The sequence below is a fragment of the Ranitomeya variabilis genome, chromosome 4 (assembly GCF_051348905.1).
Source record: "Ranitomeya variabilis isolate aRanVar5 chromosome 4, aRanVar5.hap1, whole genome shotgun sequence".
Taxonomy (NCBI): Eukaryota; Metazoa; Chordata; class Amphibia; order Anura; family Dendrobatidae; genus Ranitomeya; species Ranitomeya variabilis.
Genome location: NC_135235.1, coordinates 412,913,473 through 412,925,003, shown reverse-complemented (window position 1 = coordinate 412,925,003; position 11,531 = coordinate 412,913,473). Strand labels below are relative to the sequence as shown.

The window sequence follows — 11,531 nt, the reverse complement described above, 5'->3', positions numbered from 1 at the left end:
GCGACTATTGTGTTTTGGGTGCATCCAAGATGAGAGAGAGACACGCCCCACAGCCGAGGCCACGGTCCTCCCACTGATCACGTGGTCGTGACATCATCAACATCCTTAAGCCGTTGCCCAGATTTCCGGGTTGAGATCCGGGGCTCCCGGTGAGGCGCTGAGGACCGGCTCGGGGTAAGTTGTCATGTATTGTTTGTTCTGTCCCCTGCAGTGCGTAGGTGCCCGGGCAGTGCTTGTCCCCGCCAGCCTGTCTGCGCTTTTCTGGGCAGTACCCGGGTAGCTGAGGGCGGTGTGCGGATGCTGGGGCTCTCCTCATCAGCGGACCGGGGTCTGACATGGGAATGCCCCCTGAGGTGACACATTACTTACCTCACGAGTGTCCCCAGTCTAAAATGTCCTTACTGCTTATATATCTGGTTTTCCAGTGGAAATTCGCTGTGAGCAGAGGTGTGTGGTGAATGATACACGTCCTGTGTCCCCACCATACAGTCCCCATGCTGGGGAGTATGTACTGAGCGCCAGGCAGACGTCTACCCTGCCGCTGCATGTAACTCTATGGGGACGTCTACCCTGCCGCTGCATGTAACCCTATGGGGACGTCTACCCTGCCGCTGCATGTAACCCTATGGGGACGTCTACCCTGCCGCTGCATGTAACCCTATGGGGACGTCTACCCTGCCGCTGCATGTAACCCTATGGGGACGTCTACCCTGCCGCTGCATGTAACCCTATGGGGACGTCTACCCTGCCGCTGCATGTAACCCTATGGGGACGTCTACCCTGCCGCTGCATGTAACCCTATGGGGACGTCTACCCTGCCGCTGCATGTAACCCTATGGGGACGTCTACCCTGCCGCTGCATGTAACCCTATGGGGACGTCTACCCTGCCGCTGCATGTAACCCTATGGGGACGTCTACCCTGCCGCTGCATGTAACCCTATGGGGACGTCTACCCTGCCGCTGCATGTAACCCTATGGGGACGTCTACCCTGCCGCTGCATGTAGTCCTATGGGGACGTCTACCTTGCCGCTGCATGTAACCCTATGAGGACTTCTACCCTGCCGCTGCATGTAACCCTCTGGGGACGTCTACCCTGCCGCTGCATGTAACCCTATGGGGACGTCTACCCTGCTGCTGCATGTAACCCTATGGACATTACCCTGCCGCTGCATGTAACCCTATGGACATTACCCTGCCGCTGCATGTAACCCTATGGACATTACCCTGCCGCTGCATGTAACCCTATGGACATTACCCTGCCGCTGCATGTAACCCTATGGGGACGTCTACCCTGCCGCTGCATGTAACCCTATGGACATCTACCCTGCCGCTGCATGTAACCCTATGGACATCTATCCTGCCGCTGCATGTAACCCTATGGGGACGTCTACCCTGCCGCTGCATGTAACCCTATGGGGACGTCTACCCTGCCGCTGCATGGAACCCTATGGAGGTCGTGGTTCGGCCTCCTGTGCTCACTTCTTAGTCACAACAGATGGGGATGAATGTTTTCACTGGATCAGACTTGTCTGTCTTCAGAAGTTCCTGTTTTTACAAGAATTTGTGCTGCTGTCGGATGAAAGGAAATAGGGTTTACTGTTAGAAATGTTCATAGCCTTTCACATCCTGTATAAGCGCGCAGGAAGGGGATGTTGTACAATTCGGCTTACCACTGCTTGGATGGGACTCTCGGCACAGAATGACTGTTCAAGCCAAATACAGGCACTCGGTGCACCCTTGGGTGCTGCCAAGCATATACATGCACCTTCAAAACTACTGTAGTTTTCCTTTATCTCTGCCCTTCTATAACAAGCCAGAGCTGTCAATCAAAGAAGAGGGCAGAGATTGAGGGAAAACAAGTAGGTGGGAAGCTGCTCTTAAATGTTTGGCCATGATGCACCGAGCACCTGTACTTGGTTTGGACAGTCGTTCTATGCTACCCTTTAAAGTTGCATACAAGCTGTCCCATTGGTTTGTCAGCTAAGGTGATGTATGCATCAGCGTTTTGTAAGCTAAACCTCCCACTCCTCAATTTTCCTGACTCCACAGCACTGCCTCACTACTGAGCATGTACATACCCCGACCCCACAGCACTGCCTCGCTACTGAGCATGTACATACCCCGACCCCACAGCACTGCCTCGCTACTGAGCATGTACATACCCCGACCCCACAGCACTGCCTCGCTACTGAGCATGTACATACCCCGACCCCACAGCACTGCCTCGCTACTGAGCATGTACATACCCCGACCCCACAGCACTGCCTCGCTACTGAGCATGTACATACCCCGACCCCACAGCACTGCCTCGCTACTGAGCATGTACATACCCCGACCCCACAGCACTGCCTCGCTACTGAGCATGTACATACCCCGACCCCACAGCACTGCCTCGCTACTGAGCATGTACATACCCCGACCCCACAGCACTGCCTCGCTACTGAGCATGTACATACCCCGACCCCACAGCACTGCCTCGCTACTGAGCATGTACATACCCCGACCCCACAGCACTGCCTCGCTACTGAGCATGTACATACCCCGACCCCACAGCACTGCCTCGCTACTGAGCATGTACATACCCCGACCCCACAGCACTGCCTCGCTACTGAGCATGTACATACCCCGACCCCACAGCACTGCCTCGCTACTGAGCATGTACATACCCCGACCCCACAGCACTGCCTCGCTACTGAGCATGTACATACCCCGACCCCACAGCACTGCCTCGCTACTGAGCATGTGCATACCCCGACCCCACAGCACTGCCTCGCTACTGAGCATGTGCATACCCCGACCCCACAGCACTGCCTCGCTACTGAGCATGTGCATACCCCGACCCCACAGCACTGCCTCGCTACTGAGCATGTGCATACCCCGACCCCACAGCACTGCCTCGCTACTGAGCATGTGCATACCCCGACCCCACAGCACTGCCTCGCTACTGAGCATGTGCATACCCCGACCCCACAGCACTGCCTCGCTACTGAGCATGTGCATACCCCGACCCCACAGCACTGCCTCGCTACTGAGCATGTGCATACCCCGACCCCACAGCACTGCCTCGCTACTGAGCATGTGCATACCCCGACCCCACAGCACTGCCTCGCTACTGAGCATGTGCATACCCCGACCCCACAGCACTGCCTCGCTACTGAGCATGTGCATACCCCGACCCCACAGCACTGCCTCGCTACTGAGCATGTGCATACCCCGACCCCACAGCACTGCCTCGCTACTGAGCATGTGCATACCCCGACCCCACAGCACTGCCTCGCTACTGAGCATGTGCATACCCCGACCCCACAGCACTGCCTCGCTACTGAGCATGTGCATACCCCGACCCCACAGCACTGCCTCGCTACTGAGCATGTGCATACCCCGACCCCACAGCACTGCCTCGCTACTGAGCATGTGCATACCCCGACCCCACAGCACTGCCTCGCTACTGAGCATGTGCATACCCCGACCCCACAGCACTGCCTCGCTACTGAGCATGTGCATACCCCGACCCCACAGCACTGCCTCGCTACTGAGCATGTGCATACCCCGACCCCACAGCACTGCCTCGCTACTGAGCATGTGCATACCCCGACCCCACAGCACTGCCTCGCTACTGAGCATGTGCATACCCCGACCCCACAGCACTGCCTCGCTACTGAGCATGTGCATACCCCGACCCCACAGCACTGCCTCGCTACTGAGCATGTGCATACCCCGACCCCACAGCACTGCCTCGCTACTGAGCATGTGCATACCCCGACCCCACAGCACTGCCTCGCTACTGAGCATGTGCATACCCCGACCCCACAGCACTGCCTCGCTACTGAGCATGTGCATACCCCGACCCCACAGCACTGCCTCGCTACTGAGCATGTGCATACCCCGACCCCACAGCACTGCCTCGCTACTGAGCATGTGCATACCCCGACCCCACAGCACTGCCTCGCTACTGAGCATGTGCATACCCCGACCCCACAGCACTGCCTCGCTACTGAGCATGTGCATACCCCGACCCCACAGCACTGCCTCGCTACTGAGCATGTGCATACCCCGACCCCACAGCACTGCCTCGCTACTGAGCATGTGCATACCCCGACCCCACAGCACTGCCTCGCTACTGAGCATGTGCATACCCCGACCCCACAGCACTGCCTCGCTACTGAGCATGTGCATACCCCGACCCCACAGCACTGCCTCGCTACTGAGCATGTGCATACCCCGACCCCACAGCACTGCCTCGCTACTGAGCATGTGCATACCCCGACCCCACAGCACTGCCTCGCTACTGAGCATGTGCATACCCCGACCCCACAGCACTGCCTCGCTACTGAGCATGTACATACAGTACAGACCAAAAGTTTCTCATTTAAATTTCTGTATTTTCATGACTATGAAAATTGTACATTCACACTGAAGGCATCAAAACTATGAATTAACACATGTGGAATTATATACTTAACAAAAAAGTGTGAAACAACTGAAATTATGTCTTATATTCTAGGTTCTTCAAAGTAGCCACCTCTTGCTTTGATGACTGCTTTGCACACTCTTGGCATTCTCTTGATGAGCTTCAAGAGGTAGTCACTGGAAATGGTTTTCACTTCACAGGTGTGCCCTGTCAGGTTTAATAAGTGGGATTTCTTGCCTTTATAAATGGGGTTGGGACCATCAGTTGTGTTGTGCAGAAGTCTGGTGGATACACAGCTGATAGTCCTACTGAATAGACTGTTAGAATTTGTATTATGGCAAGAAAAAAGCAGCTATGTAAAGAAAAATGAGTGGCCATCATTACATTAAGAAATGAAGGTCGGTCAGTCCGAAAAATTGGGAAAGCTTTGAAAGTGTCCCCAAGTGCAGTGGCAAAAACCATCAAGCGCTACAAAGAAACTGGCTCACCTGAGGACCGCCCCAGGAAAGGAAGACCAATAGTCACCTCTGCTTCTGAGGATAAGTTTATCCGAGTCACCAGCCTCAGAAATCACAGGTTAACAGCAGCTCAGATTTGAGACCAGGTCAATGCCACACAGAGTTCTAGCAGCAGACACATCTCTACAACAACTGTTAGGCCGGCGTCACACTGGCGTTTTAAACGGCCGACTACAATGCGATAAAAAATCGCATTGCACTCGGACCAATGTTAAGCTATGGGGCAGCTCCCAGCAGCGGACTTTTTGTCGGCCGTTTTCTTAGGTCCGAGACAATCTCAGCATGCTGCGATTGTCTCGGACCGAGGAAAACTCTCGGCTCACTCGCACCCATATAAGCCTATGGGTGTAAGTGAGACAACGCACATCACTTGGATATCATCCAAGTGATGTGCGCTATAAGCGGACCCCAGCAATGGAGGAGATGGAGAAATTCATTTCTCCGCCTCCTCCGCAGCTGTGCTCCGATCCTCCCTGTGCGAGAGAATCGGAGCACAGACGCATGACACTCGGCTCCTGCTCTGCTGCGAGCAGGAGCCGAGTGTCATTAGCATATCGCATCGGATGCAATACGCTAGTGTGACGCCGGCCTTAAGAGGAGACTTTGTGCAGCAGGCCTTCATGGTAAAATAGCTGCTAGGAAACCACTACTAAGGACAGGCAACAAGCAGAAGAGACTTGTTTGGGCTAAAGAACACAAGGAATGGACATTAGACCAGTGGAAATCTGTGCTTTGGTCTGATGAGTCCAAATTTGAGATCTTTGGTTCCAACCACCGTGTCTTCGTGCGACGCAAAAAAGGTGAACGGATGGACTCTACATGCCTGGTTCCCACCGTGAAGCATGGAGGAGGAGGTGTGATGGTGTGGGGGTGCTTTGCTGGTGACACTGTTGGGGATTTATTCAAAATTGAAGGCATACTGAACCAGCATGGTTACCACAGCATCTTGCAGCGGCATGCTATTCCATCCGGTTTGCGTTAAGTTGGACCATCATCTATTTTTCAACAGGACAATGACCCCAAACACACCTACAGGATGTGTAAGGGCTATTTGACCAAGAAGGAGAGTGATGGGGTGCTACGCCAGATGACCTGGCCTCCACAGTCACCAGACCTGAACCCAATCGAGATGGTTTGGGGTGAGCTGGAGCGCAGAGTGAAGGCAAAAGGGCTAACAAGTGCTAAGCATCTCTGGGAACTCCTGCAAGATTGTTGGAAGACCATTCCCGGTGACTACCTCTTGAAGCTCATCAAGACAATTCCAAGAGTGTGCAAAGCAGTCATCAAAGCAAAAGGTGGCTACTTTGAAGAACCTAGAATATGACTTAATTTCAGTTGTTTCACACTTTTTTGTTAAGTATATAATTCCATATGTGTTAATTCATAGTTTTGATGCCTTCAGTATGAATGTACAAGTTTCATAGTCATGAAAATACAGAAAAATCTTTAAATGAGGTGTGTCCAAACTTTTGGTCTGTACTGTACCCCGACTACACAGCACTGCCTCACTACTGAGCATGTACATACCCCGACTCCGCAGCACTGCCTCACTACTGAGCATGTACATACCCTCTCTACAGAGCATGCACATACCCTGACCACACAGCGCTGCCTCACTACTGAGCATGTACATACCCTCTCTACAGAGCATGCACATACCCTGACCACACAGCACTGCCTCACTACTGAGCATGTACATACCCCCGACTCCACAGCACTGCCTCACTACTGAGGGTGTACATACCCTGACTCCACAGCACTGCCTCACTACTGGGCATGTACATACCCCGACCCCACAGCACTGCCTCACTACTGAGCATGTACATACCCCGACCCCACAGCACTGCTTCACTACTGAGCATGTACATACCCCGACCCCACAGCACTGCCTCACTACTGAGCATGTGCATACCCCGACCCCACAGCACTGCTTCACTACTGAGCATGTACATACCCCGACCCCACAGCACTGCCTCACTACTGAGCATGTACATACCCCGACCCCACAGCACTGCCTCACTACTGAGCATGTACGTAAAGTGCAGCACAGATTCATCTCAACTAAAGGCCGAGATCCTTAGATCAGGAACAGAGCAGACATTTATAAAACATTTCATAACTTTCCCAAATTCTTAAGAAAAAAACATTTACTGCGCATCCTACATTGTACTACTGAACCCAATTTATATATTTTAGGAGTCCATTTTCTACTGACTCCAACTCCACAAAAGAGGACAGAGTCTCCACAGCCCTGGTATTCATCATGGTCCTTTACAGTGATATTCCATAAAATTAGGATCTCATTGTGTTATAAAATTAACTTTAACCCCTTTCTGATAAGGTTTATTTTTTGTAACAAAAATTTTTCCTCTTTGTAAGAGCAATACCTTTTTTTTTTTCATCGTTGACAAAGATACAAGTACAAAACTTGTTCTTTATTTTTGCAAGAGGAGTTGTAGGTTTGAATAACACTATTCGCTTTACCATTTACTGTACTGATAAACATGGAAAAAGACATTCTAAATGGGGGGAAATTTAGTTTTTTTGATTGTATTCTGTCTTTACAACTTTTATTTTGCTATAAAAATGACTCGGTAACGCAATTCTACAAGTCAGTATGACTTACGGTGATAGCGGATTTATACGGTTTTGTCTATGTTTAAACAATAAAGTCATATATTAGACATGTTAATTAATAATATTTACTTATTTATTTTTATATAGTGCCACAGTGCTGTACAGACCACATCATCACTGTCCCCACTGGGGCTCACAATTCACTATCAGTATGTCTTTGGAGTGTGGGAGGAAACCGGAGAACCCGGAGGAAACCCACGCAAACACGGGGAGACCATACAAACTCTTTGCAGATGTTGTCCTTGGTGGGATTTGAACCCAGGACTCCGGTGCTGCAGACAGTGCTGTGGATTTGGAAGCGGTGTCTATTTTGGTGGTCGGTATAAAATGTACTGACTCAGACTCCTAAAATGTATAATACATTGGGTATAGTAGTCCAGTGCAGGATGTGCTGTAAATGTTTTCATAAGAATTTGGGAAAGTTGTCCTATATGTCTATAAATGTACTAGAAATGTCTGTTCTGTTCCTAATCTAAGGATCAGCTTCCAATCTGGGAAAGGGGCAATTGTAGATCAAGCCAATCTGTGAGACAGCATCTACTTAATGATTGAGCGATTGCTTGAGTTGAAAACCTTTCTTGTAGACATTTCCAACCCTCAGTTAACACTACATGAAGGTTAATGGACACAGGTGGCCGAATTGACTTAATTGTTCATCACAAGTGATGAGCAAATGTGCTCGGATAGCGTGTTACTCGATCATGCTCGAGTGTTATCTGAGTATCTTGTGCGTGCTTGGATAATATATTCGAGTCCCTGCGGCTGCGTATTTTGCAGTGGTAGACAACAGCAACACATGCAGGGATTGCCAAACAGACAATCCCTGCATGTGTTATTGCTCTCTACTAGCTGCTAGTCTCCCATTATTGAAGCAAGAAACTATTGAAGTTAGTAAAAAAATAAATAAATAAGTTGTGTGGACGGGGCTATACAGAGCTCACCTTTCAGAGAACTGGTTTATCTGCAGCAGATAAAACCGATTTTAAACAGAAGTACAGCACCCAGTAATGTAAGTGATGCATCGCTGGAAAGGGGGTCTCTGCCCCTACATTGTGCTGCTCTCATATGGAGCAAAAACCTGGTGATAGATTTACTTTAAAAATTTCCCAAGGTTAAAAAAAATAAATAAATAAAAAATCCTTACTTTTTACTTTTGCGCTTAGTATACATAGCATTTTTTGCTCTTTTACGCTTATCTCGGGGGAAAACTCCTGATGTGCACTCTAAACATGTCTACAGTGTTCAGCAAGTGAAGGCCAAAAGGGTTTAAATATTGGCCTCTCTATGGACAGAATAGATCATATACTTTGCTATTCCATATAATGTTATCCAGTTAAATGAATAGGTTTGCGGGTTGCCTATGGGTTCTGGTGTCGGCTGTGTGGCAACTGTCAGACATGTGCATTGGTAAGCTCTTTTGTTGGCGGTGCAGTCCCCGATAGGCACTTGTTTCAGAATGTTGGCAGACAAGCCCCAGGCCATGTCAAGAGTCCAGGCCAATGTTCTTATGTGCTCCGTTCTGATAAGCAGCCTCCTCGGGGGCCTGTTTATGGAGATGACCCAACAAGCAAAAGTTCAGATGCCCTAGGGTGCAAAAACCGTTATAAAAACCAACCTGTTCCCACTTGTAGGGGAATATTGTTTTAGCTAACTAACAAAAAAAAACCTTATAAAATGTAACTTTTATTAAGTATTACAATAAAATACTGTATGTATTTACCCAAGACAAAGGTGAAAATGCAACGTGAAAAGGAAATAATTCTATGTATAAGAATTAGAAAAAGAGCCCAGTTTAACTAATAGACAGTAAAAATCACTGACAAACGGTGACTACGGCCAGCAGCCTCACCCAAAGGACACCGATCCTCTGCCATGTGCCATTGTGTATACATCTCCTTATGAACCCAGTCATGGGAGAAACGCGTCGAGATCCTGTTTGGCAACACCTTTAAACCTGGAGCTGTGCATCTGAACAGATAAGCTATCGCACTTTATATTGCTGCTATCTTATTCCGGCATTGTGCAGACCATGTGACTTGTCTATTTGGGCCCTGGGATATTTTAAGCAATTATGCTTGTGTTATTTATGAGCAGTTTAGTCTGTGTTCTATATATATAAATGCCAGGGTTAAACTGTTTATTTTGTTGTTTATCAGAGTTCATGCATGGTCTGCTCTGACGGTTATATCGGTGTGCATCTGGTTGTGCCTGCTCTGTGTGTCTATCACCTTTGGTACATATATCCCTGATCCTCTCCTGCTGATAGTTGTGTATACCCCCTGCATCGTTCTACAAACCCCATCAAGTAGCCAAGTGGATTGATATGAGTTAATACAGGCCAACTAGCCCTCTCTTTCCTACGATTCGTCTGTTGAAGGGTTTGTTGAAGGAGTATAGGCTGAGCCGTTGCACAAGCTGGGGCGCCAACTCTCACAATTTTAGGGTGCCGACCTCCGCAAACAGGTAGGGGCTCATAAGGGTATGACCATAGGGCTAGTGCACCTTTTCTTCACCTCGGCTTTGATGTGAATGATGAGGTTATTTTGCACAATGTGTACCAGCTAACACACTCTTAGGAATAAGGGATTTCATTATCCAATCTATTCCTGGATATAGCTGACTGTGCATGGTGTCAGTATTCCCTAAGCAATTTATGACATTACTTGTATGATTGAGGCTGTGCATCTAGGGCCGTAGTCACCATTTGTCAGTGATTTTTATGGTCTATTAGTCAAACTGGTCTCTTTCGATAACTCAATTTAGGGCAGTAGTTTACATCTAATAAATTACTGCAGTGGGCAGGAATGTCTAGGGCTAATTCTCTATACAATACCGTATATTAGCCGACCTCCTGTTCACACTAGCCCCTTTTTCCTAATTCTTATACATAGAATTATTTCCTTTACACTTTTACCTTTGTCTTGGGTAAATACATATTTTATTGTAAAAGTTATGTTTTTGTTAGTTAGCTGTTGATATACACCCTTTGCATTTATTTATTCTTGTTAGCCAGAATATTGTGTTAGCCACTAAATTGTAATAAAATACTGTGAGGAGGGTGGGATGCATTATTGTCTGCTTTTGGGTATCACAAAACCCCTTCACCTAGGTCATTACGATGACTGCCCTGGTGACCTGATGTACCTGTTAACATATATAAGGACCAAACTGCTATTAAAACTGCTTGGCCCGTGGCTTGGTATGACATTATATCTTACTACATAGGCAGTATTTAGTCAATTCCTGGAATAAGACATTTGTCATAAATCTGTTCTACCCATATTACGGTATTTGCAAAAAAGCTTTGAAAGACCTTTTTTTTTTTTTCCATTTCTGAATGTATCCGTTTCTATTCATCATCCTCCAATGCACGAGCCTGACAGTGGATAACTCCCAGAACCAAGATGACTAATTATATCTGTAACCTAACCCTAGAGATTACTTATCCGTTGCTCAGAAAGATGAGGGGTGCTAGTAATTGTCACTTGAGCACTCTGTAATATAGCATGACCTCAGAGATTTTGGGAATTTGTATTCATTAGGGTTTCTTTTTATGCGCAGGATTATACAGTAGTGAAGAAATCCTCCAGGGGGTGTGCAACAATCCCTGTGAACCAGGGCCAAATCACACATCCTCTGCCTGAGAGAGATACAATGAGCGGAAGATCCTAGACCTCGACAACCAGATCAGTGACTGGAGAGGTGAGCGCTGCTGGGAATACTGGGGCATTATACAGTAACACAAGGGATGATGTGTCTGGATGATGACTGTACCATTGTGTGTCAGGTTCCTATAAGGTGTCAGGATGTCACTGTCCATTTCAACGTGGAGAAGTGGGAGTATGTAGAAGGACACAAGGACCTGTACAAGGACTTCATGATGGAGGACCACCAGCTCGCCTTATTACCTGAAGACGTTCATGGTAGAAGAGTGTTTTCAGGGTCAGCTAGATGCCCCTGTCT

General features: G+C 48.5%; 1 protein-coding gene across 4 annotated transcripts in view; it reads left to right on the top strand.

Annotated features, from left to right (window-relative positions):
• The first annotated feature begins 43 nt into the window (after positions 1–43).
• LOC143765001 (uncharacterized) overlaps positions 44–11,531 on the top strand; it is a 66,079-nt gene continuing 54,591 nt past the window's right edge. The window contains exons 1-4 of one of the 4 annotated variants that reach the window (XM_077251185.1): positions 85–174; positions 7,656–7,884; positions 11,130–11,270; positions 11,356–11,491. In XM_077251185.1, coding sequence (XP_077107300.1) covers positions 11,446–11,491 — 46 coding nt within the window. In that variant the 5' untranslated portion in view covers positions 85–174; positions 7,656–7,884; positions 11,130–11,270; positions 11,356–11,445. The other 3 variants (XM_077251183.1, XM_077251181.1, XM_077251182.1) reach the window with 3 other exon arrangements.